This window comes from Bombus huntii, chromosome 1, assembly GCF_024542735.1.
Source record: "Bombus huntii isolate Logan2020A chromosome 1, iyBomHunt1.1, whole genome shotgun sequence".
Lineage (NCBI taxonomy): Eukaryota > Metazoa > Arthropoda > Insecta > Hymenoptera > Apidae > Bombus > Bombus huntii.
The window spans coordinates 26,269,477-26,292,403 of record NC_066238.1 but is presented as its reverse complement, the minus strand read 5'-3'; the positions used below and the strand labels follow the sequence as shown (position 1 = coordinate 26,292,403).

General features: G+C 31.2%; 1 protein-coding gene across 3 annotated transcripts in view; it reads left to right on the top strand.

Moving 5' to 3' along the window:
* LOC126866547 (forkhead box protein O) overlaps nt 1–22,927 on the top strand; it is a 295,017-nt gene that overhangs the window by 157,120 nt on the left and 114,970 nt on the right. For all 3 annotated transcript variants that reach the window (XR_007689917.1, XR_007689918.1, XM_050620284.1), the window contains exons 2-3: nt 20,958–21,079; nt 21,161–21,355. Coding sequence is in view for 1 of the 3 variants with exons in the window: in XM_050620284.1 (XP_050476241.1) it covers nt 20,958–21,079; nt 21,161–21,355 (317 nt within the window). In the remaining 2 variants the exon portion in view is untranslated. The remainder of the gene's footprint in view (nt 1–20,957; nt 21,080–21,160; nt 21,356–22,927) is intronic.

The window sequence follows — 22,927 nt, the reverse complement described above, 5'->3', positions numbered from 1 at the left end:
AAATCGTTGCATTTGTATTCTGCGTTGAATATTTACCTATTCCAGATTAACTCTTAGCGCAAAATTAAATTTCAACAAATTATTCATTTATATGACTTTTATAAAGCATTTTTAATTAAGAAATATTGCTATTATATCGTTTATATGTCGTTTCATGTTTTATATAACACAAATTCTCAATTTAAGTATCCCTAATTATTACACTAATTAAATTTAATATAATATTAAACTGATTTTTGTCTGAAGTTATATTATCATAACGAATGAACCTAATAAACAACTTGAAACTATTATAGAAAATTACCTATATTTCATTATTGGTGTTGTTAATTTAAAATTATTGAATCATTGAACATTCAAAAGAACTTTGAAATTTTCATACAGAAATTAAGAATCGTATGTTCACATAGAGAATTTTTAAATACTAAACTCTATTCAAAAACTGTATCTATCTATTGTTAATGGTTTGGTCATTAATTTTTAGTATTTTTATTAACCGAGTGATATAAATTTGATACCGCCCATTAACTAACCCCAAATCACTTTTAGCAATTCAGTAAATCAATTTAAGTAATTTAATCAATAGTATAGATATATGACTTGTGTTCCAAAAATATAATTATAAATATTTGAAAACTATAGTTACATTTTTGTGAATTAATGGTTTCTTTCATATATTGAATGGAAATGTTTTTTAATTTCTCTGAAATAATACTACAGATCTTCATTCGTTAGAGCGTTCATTTTGTTCTTTTTCTTTTCCAATTATTGCTTTCCCAGTATTTATAATCATACGAAAACAGAGATAGTTGATGCAATTTTGAATTTTGGACATTAAAAGAAAATTTGAAACTTAGAAGCTAATATATACCGTGATGCTTTCTAGATAAGAATTCTTTAACAACTAATCCAATGCAGGATTGTCTCAGTTACAGTTTCTCTCATATTAATAAAATATTGTAAAAAGCGACCTTTCACATTTTCTTCGCAATTCCAATCAATTTCAATTCTTTCAAAATTATTTTTTACAGGTCACTATTAATCTAATCTTTCTACCTTCTCAAAAAGATTCAAATCATTTGGTCCAATTGTAAAGAAGTTATTCTATTCGAAGATTGCCCGAGTTTTAACTATTCATATAACGCATTCACTCAAAGTGTTATTATTTATCTGACAATTACTCTGTATTAATTAAATTGATGGAGATTTAAAAATAAAGTTTAAACATTTTTAATTAAAGTACAAACACTAGTAAGGTTCACAACAATAGTCCATTGGCTTTTTCTTGAAGCTACCAAAAATATGAACCAGGCAATCTTATTACATTTGGAACTTACCACATATGCTTGTAAATTTGAACGATATCTATTAAATGATACGAATTTAATCAGTTTCATTCTATTTCGAAGAAGAGTGCATTATTTTCATCTTGCACATCCATTTACCTTAGAATATCATTTTCGAAAACCCATAATTTCAGCAGACGTTTCTTCGATATCGATTGCATGTTACATATTTCTAATTCAAAAGATACTCATCTGCTTATTTAAAAGAACGATGAACTTCAAACAACTACTGAACAATTTATTTCGGTGACAAAAAGAAACAAGGTAGAATTATTCAACGATGAACTAACCAATGTATTCGTATGATGTTTCGAAATAATCGGAAGACGGGGACGCGATTCTCGGTGAATCGGTTTATAATTTTATTCTGCGTCAGTTACTCCGAGGCCATGGACAGTGACGAATAATAGATATTCTGTTGGTGATGGAGAGGAAGGAAGAGAAAAGTGGATAGAAGTCTCCGCGATAAATTCCAGCTATATTTTTCACGGTGGAACCGTCGTGCTTCCACGTCCTCATAACCGGCACAAATTGCACAAAAATACTACCACGTATAAATTGTGGGGAAATCGGCGCACGCCGACAGTCCCGGAACTCCCGGATCTAATTTGAGCGAAAGCCTTTTCCGCTCCTGACCATATCCTCTTCCCTGTATCGTGTACAGGCGACAAAAATGTCTCCATATTCATCTTTAAAAATGTCCGGTAGTTCAACTTGAGCTATTGTTTGATAGATAGGATCGATTATGAGATTCCTTTCCTGGATCGTCTTCGCGAATTCTTGCTTCTACCTTTACAAATAATACTCATTGCGCCACAGTGTAGTTAACGCAATTCGTCTAAATTTCTTTTGAACTGTAAATTAAAAATATTAGTTTGAGGCAATTATCCTGTGGAGTGGAAATTAAATAAGTAGGATAATTGAGAGGAAGTAAATAATAATAAACACGTGTATTATTGTGTATATATATATATGCACTTGTTTCTTATGCTTTTCATATTTTTAATAAAATAAAGAACTTTAATAGTAAGGTTTATTAAATATACTAATGGTAAGATATTGTACAGGTACATACGTATGAACATATATGTCAATAGTTGAGCTTATTTATCCCCTTGCATTAATTACATGCAACGTGACATCATACGCTTCGTATTCTCATTTTGATAAGCATTTTCAATTCTTGCTTTCAAATCGGGTAATCTAATGGTCAAGAATGAATACATAATGATACACATGTATCATACACGTCAATACACATATATTGAGTGGTATCCAAGTGGGGTGAATTTCCTGACGATGAGAGTACAAGGATGATATTCTAAGAATATTCTAAAGAAATTCTGTGAATTTATGATATGGTAATAAAAGATTAAATTATATAATTATTACATGTACGACCGTCTATGCATTCAGTAATAAAATGGGCAGTCAAGAGCAATTTATTATTTATATCATAATATATTTTAGTTGAAACAATGAACTTTTTGCATACTTTTGCACATAATTCAATAGAAAAGTATTGTCAATGTAACAGCAAGTACTGTACATTGGACACTTTATATTCTTTTCCATAAATATACGTTACGTGCATTTTTGCAAAATTTTCCGAAAATGCATAAACACGCACAACCTAAACACGATACGATACTTTGGTATTCATAAAATACAGAAGACGTTTTTGAATCAAATTTGTACATCAGTTATTACTCTGTTTCCGCTATTCAATTGTCTTAACTTCTATACTTCGCATCAACTTGTGTTTTAAATTTCGAACTTTAAGCTCAAATTGCCCTTAATAATACACTGGAAAGCGAAAGTTTCAAGTTCTCCTCCTACCTTTGTTAAAAAAAGCTCGATGAAATTGGTCCCTCGTTGACACCTTTTGCCGAGACATTATCAACGCGGCGGGCGATTTACAAAAGCGGCCGCAAAAGTTGGTTTTGAAAAGCTCGATCGGTCGCGAGTGTCCTGGACGGGCCGGTAGCTGGCCTATCGAGAAATTACCACTAACCAGCAAAGTTAGGAAAACAAGTGGACGAGGAGAAGTACGGGGAAGGTTCGATCAATTATCTGCACCTATGCCACGATAAACTTTCCAACTTCTCTGGATATCGACCGGCTCTTTTCTATTTGCCGATATTTCAACCACGATAAAGGGAGAAAGAGAAAGAGAGGGAGAGAGAGAGAGGGAGAGAGAGTGAGAGAGAGAAAGAAAGAAAGAGGAAGAGGAAGAGGAAGAGGAAAAGAGAGACCAGGAGAAGATCTGATACGAGCCGGACTCGATAAAGGAATCTATTACCGCAAAGGAGGACGCGGACTGCCGAATTTTTCAGATTACAATGTAATGTTTCTTTATCTAGCCGAAAAAAGCCACTGTTCTCCTCTTCGGACGATGCCAGCAGCGAGTTTCTTTTCCGAGAAGATTTGTGGACTTTCGCGTGGCGACTTTTTTGGAAGCAACATCGGTGATGTCGGTTGTTCGCGTGTTAATATTAATTACCTTTGTCTGACATACTTGTCCGCGATCGCCAGGGTGATCTATGTCGTTACTCGTGGCAGATAAGTGGCAAGAAAATGTCCAAGCTTGAATTTTTTGGATCGCGTTATATGCATATTGTGTTATCTTTTGATTTGGAAATGGTAACAGGATATTGACAAATATGAATTTGTGCATAAGTATACGTCTACTTGTTTCACATTTTATTTTCTCATTTTGAATTAAGATGTGCCTTTTTAAAAAATATTCTCCTTTTTTATCATAATCATATTTACTACCGATCATAAGTATAAAGGCATTCCTTTATATTTTTTATATTTCTTTGTTATAATATTTCATTGTACAAATATATGGTAAATTTTTCAAAAAAGTTCTTTTTTTCAATTATTGTCGAAGTATAATTGTTTCTTCAGACAGTTTATAGCACATAATGTTCTTGCTATATTACGGATGTTCTTTAAATATTTCATGCGTGAAAAATCTGAATAGTAGGTATTTAGCCACATTGACTTTCTTCCATAAATTTGGTATTAACTATACAAAACAAAATTTAATACGTTGCATCATATTACAAACACGCTTTAAATATTATACATATTACGCAAAACGAATTACATATAAATTATTATTTACTGTTACAAACAAGACTGTAAGACTGAAGAATTATTTACTGTTAATTGATTTTTGTTATAGCGTGTCCTTTAAGAATAAGGTGATATATTGCTCCTAAACTTTGTATCAGTAGCATACATTTGATAAGAAATTTTCGATATATCGATATATCATAATAGTAGAGATGTTAAGTGTGAAACTATGATATAGTCTAAATACAGAATTATAAGTTATTATATACATTTTGCGCTAGAAAAAAATTATGCATTTTTGATTTGATAAATTTAAATACTGACGATGAAAAATAAAAGCATATAAAATGCGAAGAGATAAAGTATCATTTACAGACTAAAATTTACAGTGCTCATAATTTTAGTTTTTAAAATGAAGCGTATGAATGTATGTTTTAACAAATAGTAGAATATTGCAAATGCAAAAGTGTGGAATAATGATGGAACGTAGGAAATATGTAAATTTTAGGTTGAAACATTTACATAAAAAATTTCAAATTTTACCGTGAATTTTTTATTCACAGAAATAACCTAAAATATTTCAGAATTCCAAAATGTGTGATTGAAATAATGTAATTAAATCATACTATATTTTAAACACAAGTTTGTGAAATATACGCGTACTATAATTACAATGATTTGAAAGGTTACTGATAAATACTACAACTTAAGAATTAAATACCTATTAGAATGTGTTGAGAATATTTCCAACAGTAATAAATTTATTTATTAAATTTATTAATTATCAAAAATCGGAAGTGAGTACATATTTATAAACATGCTCACTATTTTTTCTTTTATAGTTACATGAATCAGTTGTAAATTTTATGTTTGTGAAATTTCAAGTTTCTAATAATAACAATTTCTGTTGTATTTTTTAAACTTAATTTAATATCTTTTATAATCAATGTGAATATTATTCATCAGATAAAATACAAATAAAAAGAAATGTAATTCGTGTATCAGTTATAAGTAAAATTATAAAAAAATAGTTAGTATTAAGTATAGTTAGTAATAAAAATCTCTTTTTTTTAATTTTTTTTTTTAATTTTTCTATCGAGACAACGATCTACAGTGAGATCCGTTATAACGAGACGTGATAAAGTGCACGCGTACCAGGCGAAAATTCAAAGTCGATTTTCTCAAAAAAACAAAGCCTGAAACGAAAAATGTTTATTCTATATTTTCGACTTCTTTTTTCGCGTAGAATCACCCCCTTTCCGCTTGTACTACCAGTTACCAACCACCCTGTATATCAGCTAACAAACTTCTGGTTACAAATAGTTAGAGAAAGAAAGAAATTTCTCCTGATTCGCATGGAAAACTTGTCGAAAACATCAGATGGATTTACGTTTTGACTATCATATTAGAATTCAACAGATTTTTATTATTACTAAATATGAATTTATCATTGATTCTGTCTATCATAAAACATCGACCGTAGTCTAAGCCAACAAAAAGCTATATCCAAATCAGTCAATAACATAGTGAGTCACATAATCAGTCACATAGTGAGCTAAAATAAAAGCAATACGCAAAAATAAATAAGCGCATAGAATATATGTAACCTTGCATATCCTCACTAATTGTAAAAATGAAAAAATTGGTATAGCGGTCGCTACCTTTAAAAGTAAAAAAGATGGAAGAAGGAAACGGGTAAAAGTACTTACGCAAAAGAGTCAGACATCAGAGCACGAATCGGTCGATCATGAAAGATCCGAGGTGGAACGCATCCTGGAATACCGTTTCCTCGCTATCGGAAACTAAGGAAATGGAGGGGAAACTGATTGGAACTGTTAACGTAAATACGTGAATCGATGTACGCGATCGGAAATCGGGATTAGTGAATTGGCTCACTGTTTCTCTCTTATACCCACTTCTATCGCTCTTTCTGTTATTCCCTTCTTCTCTTTTCCTCTCTCTTTCACGCGGACTTCACCTTTTCCCTCTGTCTTTGGCTCCAACCCTATGCTAGCCCAGTGATTGTCCTTTGCTATTCATTTCTCCGTTTCTTCGTATTTCTTGTTTCCCCCCTTCAGTTCATTCAAGATCTCCCCTCAGACTCTGTTGCCAGTTCACAGACAGTTGGAATTGAACGTTCGATCTTGCATTTGGCTACTAGTCTAGATTTCTGATTTGAGTGGTTGCAATCGAATGGAATCCGCTCTCTCGTATAGCTTGCTAACCTCCGGCCGAATTAACTGAATCTACTTGTCGCAGAATTACGCGCCAGCGAGCGTTGTATGCGTGCTGTTCCTCTCCACTCGCGATCTTTCGTCTTGTGCTTCTAACCTTAAGAAAGCTCCGTTTCTCATCTTTAAAACAGCTAATTTTGCGAAATGACTTCTGGATTTTGAAAATTTTTTAAGCTAATGATGATTTAATCCTTATCCATTCTTTGTTTTTTCAACTAGTTTTGAGGTTTGAGATGTTTTACAACAAAAAAATCGAAACATTCATTTCGTTCAGGTCTTTTTTTTTACAAAGGAGTTTATTGAGTCCAGAAAATACAGATTTTAAGTACATTATTCACAATAAACATGAATTTTTGCAATGGTATGTTAGGCAAAGGTACCGATACGCGGCTGTACGACGTAGCCATGCTGTATTATGTGTCGGCGCTTTACATTTTTCGTTATATGATGCAGTTTTTGGGTTTAAGCCTCTATTTCGTTCAGGTCTCATCCATTCCTTATGACAATTTGATGTTTTGCAATGAATGTAGAAAATATGAACAAGCAAGAATGTAGGAAAATAAGTAGTAGATAAAGATGGAAAAAATTGTAGAAAACGAATGTATATATGGTGTATTATGTATTCTAACGACAAGACAGAAATAGGAAGTCGCTTCTTTGTATTTTGTATGCTGCTCAATTCTCAAATATTTTTGTACTTCGATTGATAGATTGATATGAGATGGATTGTTTGATGATTTAATATGAAGCGTGATTTGTGATGCTAAATAGATTTAATATATATAGCTTTTGTATTCATAATTGGGATAGGCTACTACTTTCTCAGAAGTTGTTATAATTTTCAGATTTTTGTTTCTTCAGAATCCTGATTGGCAGTACAAATATCGTATTATATTTATTTGTTGATGCTCTTTTAGAATTCTTACAATACAATAATTTTACGTAATGATAGATTTTATACTGAAAATTAAGGTAAATTTACTTTTTCTTTACGAATTGTTGGTTTTTGTAAATGATATAGAGTAGTGACTCGGTTGGACAGTTTATATAATACATTAAGATTTGAGCACCTGAATAAACAAAGACAAAGAGCAAAAGAAGAAGAGAGAAAGAAAGAAATCTTATGTTGCAACTAAAATTATTTTAAACTAAATTGATAGATTCACGATATAAATTTTCCAAGAAAAAGTGTTGTCATTAAATTCGTAGTAAATCTTATTTTGCTGAACAGCTGAGAACCTAAAATTAATTACTTCCTATTCATATATTTTTATATATGTTTGAGTAGTATGATACCACTCTTTCATGGTAATATCATTCGCAACAAAAAATCAACGAAACTTTTGCAGGATTTGTCAGTAACAAATCATTCTAAAGATTATTGATTTATATACATATATAATTGATTGATTATAATACAATACATAATATCATATACAGTAACGAGTAAGAGTAACATCTAAAACAAGTCACCTGAATGACTTTGAAATTGTATGTTTCCTATCACTAATATTAGGTGTCCTGTTTTAGGTGCCTCGCCTGATACAATTCATTCAGAATTCATTCAGAAAAGGTGTTACATTTATACTTTTAAATCTCTGATCCGCTAATTACTAATAGTAGAATTTATTTAATTTATTACAATAAAAATTCAAGTTTGATGTTATAAATCAATTTGAAAAAAGTTTAATAACTCATGCTCTGATAAAAATTTTGCATTCGTATTAGAGTACATGTACACGGTAATTATACTTAATTTACGAAGGTTCGTAAATATTTCACGTTTTGCAGGCTTTTCGCTTGTAATATCGACGTGATTATTAATTGAATTTATAGTAATTAATGCATACGCCGGTAAAAATTAATCGTACGCGTATCATTTTTGGATTTTACTTTGAAAATTAAATTAAATCCAACAGTTCGATGATTCGTGTCGCGACAGTTTCATCAATTTCATTTCACCCTATCCAACAAGATTTTCAATGCATTGAAAAGTAAATGGAAAAACATTGAAAATAGCTATTCTGTCTTCTTTCCCTGTGTTACCTTCATGAAATATTCAAATTTTCGATGTTATATTACTCATTATAATTTTAACATTCGTATACCATATTCATAAAAATTGTTCTGAACTGATAAATTACTGACACTTTGTTTTTAATATCTAATGTGTACTCTACTTTAAAAACTACACTGACAGAGAAAAATCGCTTTTGGATTAAATTGCCACATACAGGATGAAAGCTTAATTAAATTATCTATCACAGTAAATATTTCATCCATCGAGTAATATTTTTGTTAATTTTTTGCAATCACGAATTAACTTTTAATATGGTAGCTTGTCTGAAATCATATTTCATTTTTCCCAATTTATTTTTTCGCAAAACTAAGGAAGTACTAGTTATAATCTTATATAGAACTCAAACTTTCAAATCTCAAGATTTATGCCTATTATTTTCGTCATCCAATGATTATGTTGATGAATTTTTTCTCACATAAAAGAAAGCATTATTTAGTAACTTTAATTAATTAATCTTATTTAACAACCTTAACGAACTTTATTTAATAACACTCCGCATTCTCAAAATGTCCACGTTTTCTGAATCTTACATTTCTTAATCTCTCTAATAAATCATGTGTAGCAAATTTTGCACAAAACGTCAATGTACTTACATTATTTTTATCATCAAATTACTATCGCCCTTCAATGTAGTTATTATATAATTCGTCTTTAAACAACAAATCCAAGTTTTCCAACACCTTCCATTTTTTAAATTTCCTAAATTTTTCACAAAATAAGGAAAATATAAGTAATGAACGATACTGACACCCTCAAAGTCGAAAGAGAAAAGTTCGATCCAAGATACATATAGTGCATAACTGATTTTACATCCTAAAAAGTTTTGCAATTTATTTCCTCGCCTAGTCGTCTAATTAAAATCTCTTGTTGAAATCAATGAAAAGCATGTGAAGGGTGTTTTCTATCATTTCGCGATCTCCTGGCCAACGCACGACACGGGTAAACGGGACATACAGGTAAGCGGTTGTGCGATCGATCCCTCATTGATCGCCTAGCAAATGCTTTTTACGAAATTGACTTCGTCGATGGAATTGAATTAATGTGTACCGAGATGTTCGTGCAGATTGCTGGGATGGTCTTGTTGGTAGTCTTGGCCGATCGCTTGTGTCGGCCACTATCTAATTACCTTAGAGCATAAACGTCAGCGACACAAAGCGATGTTGAAAACTGCCCTCGTATCAGTGTTTCAATATCGTTAACATCGCCACTACTGTAGCAGGGGAACTGATAAAAACTGACTGCTTTCGGAAATACTTCGACAATGACAGATTATCTTGATTTCCTACGTTTCAGTGTTTCGAATGATTAAATAAGTGAATTTTATTCTTAACTGTTGATTCTACCATATAAATTAGTCATTATCAATATCTATGTATATACAATAATATCTGAACAATATGTTATATTGGAACTAGGAGATGAACACAATAAGTGACATTTTCTATTTTTTATAAGGGTTATTTAATTTTAAACTTTTGTATATCTTATCATTCATAGTTATTTTATATTAAAATATCCCTTTTTAGATGTAAAATTAGACTAACAGAAAAGTGTCAGCGATATGTATTTCTGTGACATTTTCTTATGATGTTCATATATTACATGTAATGTAACTGTTATATTAACCAATGTGTATATCATCTTATGCATAATGATTTGTATCATTAATATTCTTTGTAAAAATGTAGCACAATTAATTTTGTAGTGTATTAAAATTAAGAAATGTTACTTATTGAGAAAATAGCCAAAGAACTGATCTTTTTGCAGCACTATTCAGGAATAATTATTCTAAAAATTCTAGGTACAAGACAGAGTAAATAGGTAAAATAGGAATCAAGATATTCGTGATCATCAGTTTTTATGATCATTATTTATGTGGTAGTAAAAAAAGGAAAGAAATTCATCCCTTCGTCTGTCTTTAGATAATAATATTATTTCACTCTTTGGAAATATTTAACCATAAAGAATTTGGAAAAATTATGTTAAGTATAATATTTTTTATATAAAGATGATATTTGATATTATTAATATTATGCTATCAAGATGAATATTTCTTTATAAAACTATGAAACTCGTCTATATGACTTCAAGTTACTATACAGAGTATGTCATTTGAATCTTCCTAGACAAATATCTCGAAAGATATGAGACATATAAAAAGATGTTTTAAATAAAAGTTGTAGCATATTGAGTTGCAACAAATTGTGTTATCGCCTATTTGACATTGTGATGACATTGAGGAATCTTTTAAATTCGACTTCAAATTTTTTAATTGGAGTCTATATTTTCAAGTATATCGTCTTATGGTTGACATCAAGATACTTTCAAAATATTACCTAAACATATTTTTTGTATAAGCCGTTCTCGAGATATGATTCTTGGAATTCAGTTATTAAATTAAACCTTTAGACAAATGATGGTGGTTTAGAGCTATTGTTTTCGTACTTACGACGATAAAACAGCTCTATTTTCTTTTTCTGAAAAGAGAAGAGGTTTAGCACCACAACTGTGCTGCATATGGAACGCGCGGTTTTTGAATGTCCGCAAACCGCAACTTTAGTGTCTACTTCCTCTCCATAAAGAAGAGTTTTAGAAGGACAGTGTATACTGACAAGACAAAAACCACATCCTCCGCATTAAAAACAAGTTTCCGTTTCCTTCCGTTCGTGTTCCACTACGATTTGACGAAATTTTCATCGTTATATATATGCTTTCCAAACTAAATGTACAGAATAAAATTACCCTCTACAAGACCGTAATAAAACCTGTCTGGACCTACGGAATCCAACTATGGGGAACAGCAAGTAACTCCAACATTGAAATACTCCAACGCTTTCAATCGAAAACGCTAAGATCCCTAATTGACGCACCTTGGTATGTAACCAATGAAACAATACACCGCGACCTCAAGATACCCACCGTCAAAGAGGAAATAGCAAAATATAGCGACAGATACAGCAAAAGAATCAACAAACACCGAAACCCCCTAATCACTGGACTACTCGATACGACGGACCAGATTCGCAGGCTGAAGAGGCACTACCCGCTTGACCTAAACGTTAGATTCATTTAATTATCCAAATTAAGCATATACACTTACTTATAATACTTATAAATTATACCTATCTATAATAAGTATTAACTTATTGTAAATAAACAGCCATGTCACTGCGCCACGCCAGAAAAATTACTGAAAATTCTCAACGCGAGAATTGATTGTAATTTCAACAAATAAATAAATAAAAAACAATATATATGCTTTAATATTTTGCGTGTTTCTCTTTTCTATTTCTTTCTTTGTGTACGATTCTATGCATTTTTAAAAACGTAATTAGGAATTATCTATTTCGTGTAATCACTTCTTTATTCAATATTCAAAATTGAAGAGCTTTCTGAAAGGACCCAATACTAGTATGTATCGAATACTTGATTCATGAAGAAAATCGACTAAGAAATTAAGAATTATCTACTTTTAGAACTCCTTAATATTTGTAATGTACAATATATTTAGGTATCCATGTTTTGAAATTAACACAATTAAATAATATGAGTCTCTTAAGAAATGGGAAGGTTTGCTTTTGAACATAACGCTTACATAACATGTTTTACGTCTTAATCTTAATATTTTTTCTTAAGCAAGCTTATGAACAGAAAAGATCCTACGAATTTGTCGTATATACATATATATCATGTATACTATATTTTATAATTATACAACTATTTATTCTAATTAGATAACTATCTATTCTACAATTTATCCTTAAATTAATATAAATATAATCTATCCTTTTTGAAGAAGAGAAGAATAAATTGTTTCCTGATCATTTCAAACATGGCATATTTTACCCCTCAATAAACCAATTACAAAAGATGTAATAAGCAATAATTTAAATTAAAGACATAAACTCGATAAATATTTAGTATCTAATACATTTAATACCTATGTATATATAAATTGAAAGTTTTTGGGTGGATTTATAAGTTTTCGGACAACCTAATAGATGTAAAAATCTGAACAAAAAAGTAAGTTACTGAACTTATTAAAATTTATTCTCAAAACATCTGTTAAAGTATGTCAAAATATGCGAAAACGTGCAATTGTACAATGTTAAAATTCCAATCGTGTTTAGTCGAAATAAATCATAGTGCACTTGTGCAAGGTTGGAGCGTGCATGCAAGAAACTTCAGAAATGATAGAAGCTCATGGGTGGACATGATTTAAAAATGAATTCGATGACAGTGAATCGATCGTGGACAGACTCGCCAGCCAGCCCATCTTTATGCTCACATGCGAATGAAAAATTAAAGCATTCGTGTCAGATTTGACTAACGATCGTGGTTTATTATTCAAATTGGTGCTTGTCTTGACCACTGTCATTGCGAATGCTCTGTGATGAATTGCATCGAAGAGGTAAAATATGTACGTGTTTAAAAAGTTCAGGTGAGGTTATAGAAATCTTCTAAATTTAAAGATACCGGGACACTAATTAATTCTTATTGATAGTCAAACAGTTTATGCAATGATTGTGTATCATACATTTTAAAAAACATTTTATTACATATCGTCGGTTTCTTAGAAAAATGAAATAACTAAAAAAAATATGTTGTGGAAGATATTGGTTTGAACTAAAGTTCGAAGTAGAAAATTATTAATTATTCACTTATTTAACAAGGAACCTATTTTTCTTTCTATTTTAGTTTGAATGATATCTTTTAATTTTTAGAGGTTTCTAGTAAAATATTGTTTGTGTACGTGTAGTGCTTAATATTTAGAAAGACGTAAGACAACACTATTGTTATCGTAATATTATTTTTATTAAATAATGTAATTTTATTTGATAGTCCTATCCTAGTAAAATGGTTCATTCTTATTACTACGGTACATTTTTATAATCCGCTAGGTCTACAACCTACAAACTACATAAACAAATTTTGTTCGAAAACATTAAACTCGAAGTGTAAACTATTCGAATAGGAAGATGTAATAAATAGTAATTAACATTTACATAAATACTCCTTTAATCTCAGTCATCATAATCTTCATTACACGTCACAAACCAATAAAAAAAAAAAAAATAAATCTTAATCAACGATTTGGATATTTCTATTATCCTTCATTTCTGAATAAAGATATGTACAATTAACATTAATTAAATAAATTGAACCAAAGAAATCTCGTTCTTTTTCTCTACTTATTTGCGATTACCTATTAGAAAAGTTTTCTAGAAATAAACACTGGTTCTGCATCGTCTTATCATCCGTGCACAAAAGGCTTCTTCTTTTTTCATTTCATAGCGTAATATTTTATTCTGATTTCTGTCATATATTAATTATGTGACAGCATATGTAATTACGTGATGTGAACAGTTTACTTTCTCTTTGGACAAGGTTAGAAAATAGACAATTTAAAAGACTATCATAATTTTTTATTGATTTAACAAGCATATAAAATACTGGCTTTCTGCAAAATATATATGTGTGTATGTACTTCTGTGTTACCTGGAAGTTCCATATTTGTGTTCTTATATTTTTTAATTGCTACTTTATTCTTTTTTCCATTACACTATTATAGAACGTTATTGCACTATTGTTGTACAGTGCACACATGTACTTGATATATTTATATTAATTATTAATTTCTCAATTTCTGGATTGAAATAAGAAACCATAATTAATTAGATTCTTTTTTACGTTAAGAAATAAAATTTCAGTAATAAATAAAATTCACTTTTGTAAATCATAATATGCAACAGTAAATTTCCATTAGATTCGCCTATTTATATACTCAACACTGCACCCTTTCATTTCACCACAAAAATGAAAGATCGAAAGAATTTAGAACAATATAGCTTACCCAAAATTTGCCAATAACCAGTCTCGTAAGAACAAATACCAAGATACGAGGTTAATACCGCTGTCTTAGCAGTGCAGCGCATCGTTCCAGAATGGTTAATTTCCACGGTATGTAATTTTTTGGTGGTCATCGATTCGGGGTCGAGTACAGGCGCGAATACTTAAACGAGCAGTGGTTCGCACTTTTGTTGCGAAGAAACGAGAGGGACTTTCGAATTGGCTTATCGCATCATCCTGCGAAAGATAGTGGACATTCCACGACCAGGACAAGTAAGTATATGCTCTATAAATTGCGCGTTATACAGTCCATTCGGGAACGAGATAACCAGGTTCGCTTGTCCGTGGTGCGATTGGTCCTCTTCATCGCTTCGTTCCTTTCGCCTTGGCAACGGGGGTCGTTTCCGCGGACTTTATGCGGTTTTTGACGAAAGTACCGGGAGTCTGTGACCATCAGAATCGACGAGCAATTCTTTGATAGAGCACGTCCTTGAATGGCCTCTTGTCCCTTTCGTTCCGGATCGTTCCGTCGCTGCGAAAAGTATCCAGATATGCAACCAGGTTGTCCACCATAAAATTACGCCATTCGCCTAAACCGGTGCCGATGTTAGAAAGTCACGCTTTCACCAACCGAGCACCCTGCTTCTTGTTTTTCGTTTTTCGAGATGGTCGCTTTTTGGCAATGTTTCGATCTTGAAATTTGTATGAACTTGTTATATCAAATAATACTAATAGAATACTAGTAGCTGAACTCGATCATAACTGTATTTCAAACGAAGTTAGAAAAACTTAATACAGGAAGATTTTGCATTACTTAACGCATCAATAACTTTTGATGGATTATTGACATTACTATAAGAATTGGCATTACTAGAACTACAATAATAAGGAGGCAAAACTATTTGAATTGAAGGAATCGAAGGGAATTTTTGCATGCTCGATGTTGTATATCATACACAATGAGTAAAATTGATTTCAACTGGTGCATTTGTTTTTTATACAAAACTATCCGAAAAAATATATTTTTATAATTAATAGAAACATAATTTTATCATAAGCCAAAAATTTCAGATGGGAAAGGATTAAAACGAAAGGGAAGTTGAAATTACTATTGTTGTCAATAACGCGATTTAACTCTACTTACTTTACATCCTATTAATCAATATCAAACTTATGAGTCTCGGCTATTGATTCGTGACTTGTTTCATTTCGTTGACGTGTGACTAACACGCATCATTTTTTTTAACACGTTTCTTTTAGATCTTAACTGATGTAACACAATATCACCAAGGAATAAGCATGTTTACATCTCCGTCGTGATAATTAACTGCTTTATAAATCGTTCGATCGCAGTGTGTCAAGCTTTTGTTTTTCAAATGACTCACGATTTTTACACCTATCTTGAGTTTTTATATCTTGGTATCTCATAGATCTTTATGACTGAACTCTTCCAACATTTCCTTCAGTGTTCAATCTTTAAACAATTAACCATTCCTGGAATCGATCATCTTGAATTATCTCGTCTAATGAAAAGGAACATTCAGATATATCGTGGCAAAAGTATAGATCGCTTTATTTCAGAAGTCCACAGTTTTTTCTCGTTATGTCTTCAACAGAATGGATACCATTAACGTTGAAAGTCTGGCCATCGATTTTACCAATAAAATCTAAGTTTCGTTTTGCCTCGATACTACGTAGTCTGGCGATTTCGTTCTTTTTACGAGTTGGTACACGTTATTCCATGCGCGTGTGTATGTGTGAGCGCAAGCGTTTCTATATTTCAATAACAGGAACAAAGTCTGGCAACCGTCATATCGCGACTGATTTTAACTACACTTCTCGTTCATTGTACTAATCAAAGAAAAAGTTTTCCCCGACAACCGTTGTCTTTTTATTTCCTTCTTTTGTTGCTGCGCCCGTTGCGTTTGTTCAATTCTCCTCCCATTTTCGATTCTCTTTTTTTGTTACGATATCTTTTGATGTGTACACTTGTTAAATATTATTTGATACAAAGACTGTAAAAATGAAAAATCTATATTGTAATGTACGTTACGTCTGAAATGTCAAAAGAAAGGTATATTATTCGATTACATTGAAAATATGTCCGACAATTCTGAAAATTCTACGTTACATTCAATTACATTAAATTATATAATTGTATATGAAGAATGATTTAATCGGAATTCTAATGTTATAAGAAAAAGTCTAATATTAATATTAATTCATGTATTCGTAATATTCATAACATTGACATTTTAATAATAATTGCCTACATATATGAACATGAACGAAAACAAGAAGTAGATACCCAGTGTACATACTGCAGACTGAAAATTTATAATTACTTTGTTTTCAGCTTTATCGATATTCAATTGCTTACGTTATTAATTCGAAATTAATGTGTCACAAAAAGAGAACAAACTTCAAAAGTTTTCTCCTTTCTGAATGATACGATGTTACACAACTTTGTCATAATATATATAATTTCGTCAATCTTCATCGTCATCGCTAATATCACATATTAAAAATCTTACATTCTTAAGTATAATTCATTTAGTTTTAACTGAAAATTAAAGAAAGGATATAGCATTGATGCGAATAATATGTTCCGCAATAAAGGGGCGAGATGATTTGCTGAAAAGTCGAAGAACAAATTCTTGCCGGTTCATTCGTCTCTTCTTGTCGCGTCCCCATCAGGACTCGAATGGTCGGGATCGATTTGAAAATCGGAATAGCGGCGCCAAAAATGTCTTCATCTTCCAAGTGTACCGCCGATAAAGGCAGGGAAATGATAGGGCTGTAAACTCTCGCTGTATAACCCGCGACTGGATGACTCGAATAGCTAGATCGCCATCGTAGAACCCTACGACGAGTCCGTCACCCAGTGAAAAGGTAAAAGGAATCAACGATGTGAATCGATCGTAAAAGCATCGACATTGGTACTCGCGAAGTGCAACCACCCTGTCGATAAATACTTTAGAGTTTAGCTTCTCCGATCCGCTGTTCTCCAATCTTTGTACGTATTCGATTGTGCCGACGGAACGATCGGTCAAGACTCAAGAGCAGTGACCGCAGTAAAGACAGGAAACGCTATGGTATAATAAAAGTAATGAGCTACACTGTTTGCAGGTCTATTCACCGGTGAATCCATTTAAACGTCAAATCAGACTATCAAGGTACGAGTACGATACGCGATACCGTTTTATTGCGACTAACTAAGAGTTAGTTAGCTCAGTTATTTAGGATCCATGAATTGAGAGTCTTGAGAACGTGTCTTGGAATAAAAAATTTTGGCGATGGGTAATTTTATGTAGAGTGAAATCGTTTCGTGATGCACGATCATTGTGTTCGGAGTGAAAGTGTTTCATTTAGATTTTATGATTCTATTATGTTGCGATGTACGAAGGCCACATGGGAAAATATAATAGGGCCATTCCTGTTGATATTTTTACTTTTATGTTACAACGAAGTAGCGACTACAAAAAAATATCTTCATACGAAATGGTTAAACAAGAGAATGACCCGCTAAATTGATAAATTCGAAGATATTATCAGCAGTTTGAAAATTGGTGACAAATTCAGCATGTTTTCTAAGAAATTAATAACATTAGCATAGTTACTACGTTAGCATGATTTAATTAATATTAGTCAGGATAATTTATGTTGATAAATATTTTGTTCATGTCCAGGAAGGTGACAAAAACAAATATTTAATTCCAAAATCAAATAAAAATAGGTCTGATATGGAATTGACAATGGAAATGAGTTGACAATGTATTGAGTTTTAAAATACTATTCGATAAAAGAAGAAAAGTTTATAATTTTCACTTATGACCTTTATATGAGATGTCCGATTTCATAAAATGAAGAATTTGTTTGTTTTTCAGTAGAGTTTTCTTTTTATTAATAGAAATACAGTTTATTTAAAATTGATATATTTTTTTATAGAGATACAATGTCTCTAGTACTGTTTTTGACAAATATTTTTCCATTAGATTTTGTAAAACACTGCAAGTTTAGTTGCATCCTCTTCAAAGATCAAAATCATTAACAATCATATTGTATAGTACCTATAATGTGTAGCTCTCGTCACAAGCTTGGTTTCAACGACCAAACTTATAATAGAAAATGTTTCGAATTTCGTGCTTATTGATTATATCGTTGCAAAGAAAATCCTAAATAATTTTCAATACTATTTTAAACAAAATATATATGAAATGAAAGAACATAGATCGATATCCAATTTTACGTGAATTACAATGCATGTAAACAATATATGTATGTATTTTGCGATCCAGTCTGGCTAGCGAATTTGTAACTCGACATTTCATATGGTAGATAGAATTTAATATAGATATTTAAGGAATTTTTATCTATATCTTGTTTAATTTACAGTTTGCTGCTTTTGTACGAAGAGAAGTTATATGAAAATAAAGTGTGAATATCAATGAATAAAATAAGTGAGCACGATAATATTTCATGAAAGAGAAGGCTAACGAAGAATGGTATCAAAGCTATCTCCTTTTTAGAGTATTGGTACTTTTTCGTGATACAAAATAGCTAACAATTTTTCTTAGAACGCGTATATATTTATATACCTTCCTTTCGTAATGGAGTCTATTACATTCTTAAATTATTATCTAATTTTAATATTCTTTATATATTTATTTCTCGTTGAATTAGCTTTTTTGTATGTGATAATATATTTGTTGTATACTATTGAGAATTTTTGCATATGGTTTATATCAGACTAAAATATTACATATAAAATACAAAATATCTACGCTATAAATTGGAATATACTATCTAAATTTTTTAGATACAATGAACATAAATTAGTAAGAATAAATGTATCCATTAAATAATTAATTGAATAATTAATCTTTAAATCCTTTAAATCTTCGAAAACGACATGCAATTATTTTTTTCTTCAAATTTCATTTGCTTCAATAACACAGTAAAAATCACAAATTACAAAGAGATCTTAAACTTTTTTAACAATGAAACATTTATTATAAATTCAGATCAAATTTATCTGTATATAATATTCGATCACAAAGTCGAGAAGTTCGAATTGCGAATCACGAATCGTGCGGAATAAAATCTGCATTTCTAGCAGATACTACTCGCGGAACGATGGCACTGGGGGCAGATTCTTGTAATTTCGGAAAGTTCGTACGCGCCCGGAGAACGAAGAAGCATCAATTTTGCAAAAGTAATTTTTATTTGCCGCGGTATCGTGCCATCGGCTGCTTACGTAAAAGCTTTCTTCTCCGGGCTGCTTTGTGCATATACGCGCTCGCGTAGGAGATACTGCTATGGGACGAAGACGAAAGAAAATTGTTATCGCTTCTCAACGCTACTTTCATATTAGGGTAGAAGCTTTCCGAAATTTTTGGGAGGAAGAAGGGCTCGGGTGACTACGTCGATTCAATTTGCCTAATGAACAAGCCCGGCTTAAACCGTCTCTGTCTACGGAGCACAATAAAACGTGGCTCTCATGACTCACTCTTCGGAATCGATTTTGTACATGGTATAAAACTACTCTCTCTCCCTCTCTTTCTCTCTATCTGACAATGCGAACGCTTCGCGTGGAGTTCGCTCGGTCGCGTCGGTCATAGCATTACGCGTGCGAGAAAGTAAGACAGTAAAGGGAACTGGTATTGAGATATCGCGTGGGAAGGGCAGTGGGTACTGCTAGGTGATCGTAAATTTCAGCGAAATTGAAATTATAAAGTTGCTGTAAAAGCGGCGCGGAAAGATTTCGACGAATGATAAGTCCTTTAATTTTACCTCTTGGATTTATTACGTTCGAACATGAGTAAGAATTTTCGAGACGTTATGGTTAAGTATTCTATGGAAGAAAGATGATCCATATAAAATTTATTTGATACATTCTGTATTATATACGATTTAAGTGCTGTGTCACGATGTTCATACAGAAAAAGCTATAAATAATATATTTTATAAGACCGTTTAAATTTTTCATATTTTTATTCTTAATTTCGTATAGTATTGTTAGTTATTAATTGGTATATCTGGATATTAATTCCTTTCCTCCTAGATATAATCGTCAAATAAGATTATATTTACTTATAGGTAATATATACGTATAGAAAATGCTTATCATCATCAATCAAATAATATTTTTAACGAATTATTTAGGTATCGTGTAATTTATATTAGTACTGTTTAATTATCTCCTGAAAACAAGACGTTTAAATTATTCTGTTTCAAGTAATAGTTTCAAATTAAATCAATTTTGTATTTGAAATGAGAATTTTCCTAATTTATATATATGCGCATTAAATTCCTACTATCTAGAATTTACTCTAAAACTTGCACGTTTCTGTTTGTTTATAGAACTCCATAAGACACAATCTGTCATTACACAGCAGATTTATGCGAGTGCAGAACGAGGGTACTGGAAAGAGTTCCTGGTGGATGATCAATCGCGACGCGAAACCAGGCAAGTCGCGTAGAAGGTAAGTCGTTGTTCATTTTGTGAATGATTCGTCGTTGTCACGGTGCACACACAGACCACGATCTTCGTTGATGTGTCACAGGGCAATAACCATGGAGACTAGCAAATTTGAGAAACGACGTGGCAGGGTGAGGAAGAAGATCGAGGCGCTAAGAAACGGGGGGTTGCAAACTGACGCAACGCCTAGCCCCAGTAATAGCGTGAATGAGGGGTTGGATCTCTTCCCGGATAGTCCTCTTCAACCTGGCAGTGGATTTCAACTTTCACCTGATTTTCGGTATGTCTATATTTGAGTTTGATTTGCATTATTTTCATTACGTTCGGAATTTAATAGTAGCTCCGTGTTTGATCGTTTTCTTCTTTTATGCTTTAGTCTGAACTATTTGGCTAAGAATTATGATAAATTAGTTAGTTATTGTATTGAACTATTGTTTGATCTCTGAGAAACGATTGATTCTATTGTTAATGAATTTAAACAAGACCATTTATCTTTGATATTCTTTCTTTTAAAACAATCTTTCTTCTCTTAACCCTTAAAACTTATTGTGGCATTTTGTACTACCTAGAGGTCATAAATATTAGTCAAGTTATAAACTATTATAACTTGGTTTTAAATAGTATACGAATAGACTGCGGATATTTATACATTTATAGAAGTTATATATTATATATTTATAGAAGTATGTATAAACGTGCTCATTACGCTAAATATGCAAACATGGATAAAATATATTCAAATTATATTTAGTAGAAATTTTAATTACCAAATTAAATATATTGGTTCGTTTATATATTTACAATTTTTCTAAACAACTGGGAAATAAAAATTTAGCACATTAACGAAATACTTAATACAAAAAATAAGAATTTCTGCTTACGTTCTATTACTTTAATTATGTTCATAAAAATATGAATTTGCATAAACATTAACAATTTACGTATGATGACAGATATATATTTCGATAATCCACAACCTTAAATTGAATTCTATAATTATGACTTTAAAGTCAGATAAATTCATTATTGAGATATCTCAGAATCCTATCAGACAGTTAAGCATTCTCATCTCACTACTATAGTTAAGAGACAAATAAAATTCTATTTCCCTTTGATAGGAATGTATTTATTTGCATCATCATGATAGAATTGCTGTGATGTATTTGTGTACAATAGTTTAATACTTAATTTTATTTTCACAGATTTTGTGAGATATGAAAAAATTAATACTTATGTATTATTATTATTTATCACTAATTACTTTGTTTTATAAAAGCAGTTCAATATTATAACGGAAAAGTGATTATACTTTTTATCATGTGGTATGAATGAAAAATGAATAGAAAATATTTATCTTAGCCAATTGGTTGTTAACCTTTCAATTGAATTTTATAACGTGAATTTTTCGAAGAATAAGATTCATTTTATAATTTATTAATATAGATGTTGCCTGGATTTTAATATTTTTATGCAAGAAATTGTCAAACATATTTCATGGAACTTGTCTATATTCGATATCTAAAAATATTCTATGATTACAATAACAGATTATTGTCTTAACAATTTATCTACGCTTTACCCTATTAACAAATCAGCGATTCATAATTAAAGAGAAACTATAAGAATTTCATAAACATAATTATTTCAAATGTTCTTCCTTAAAATGAGGATTTGTCAATGTTATATTTTAAAATTATTTTTATAGGTGCTTGAAAATTTAATTAATGAAGTTTGAAATAAAATTTCTTATTCGAATTTAATGCGCTGTTCTGATGTTTTACTAAACGAATTTCCTATTACTCTCTTAAGTACATGCTTTATTTAAAGCCCAATTTTAGAACGTTTCTTCTTT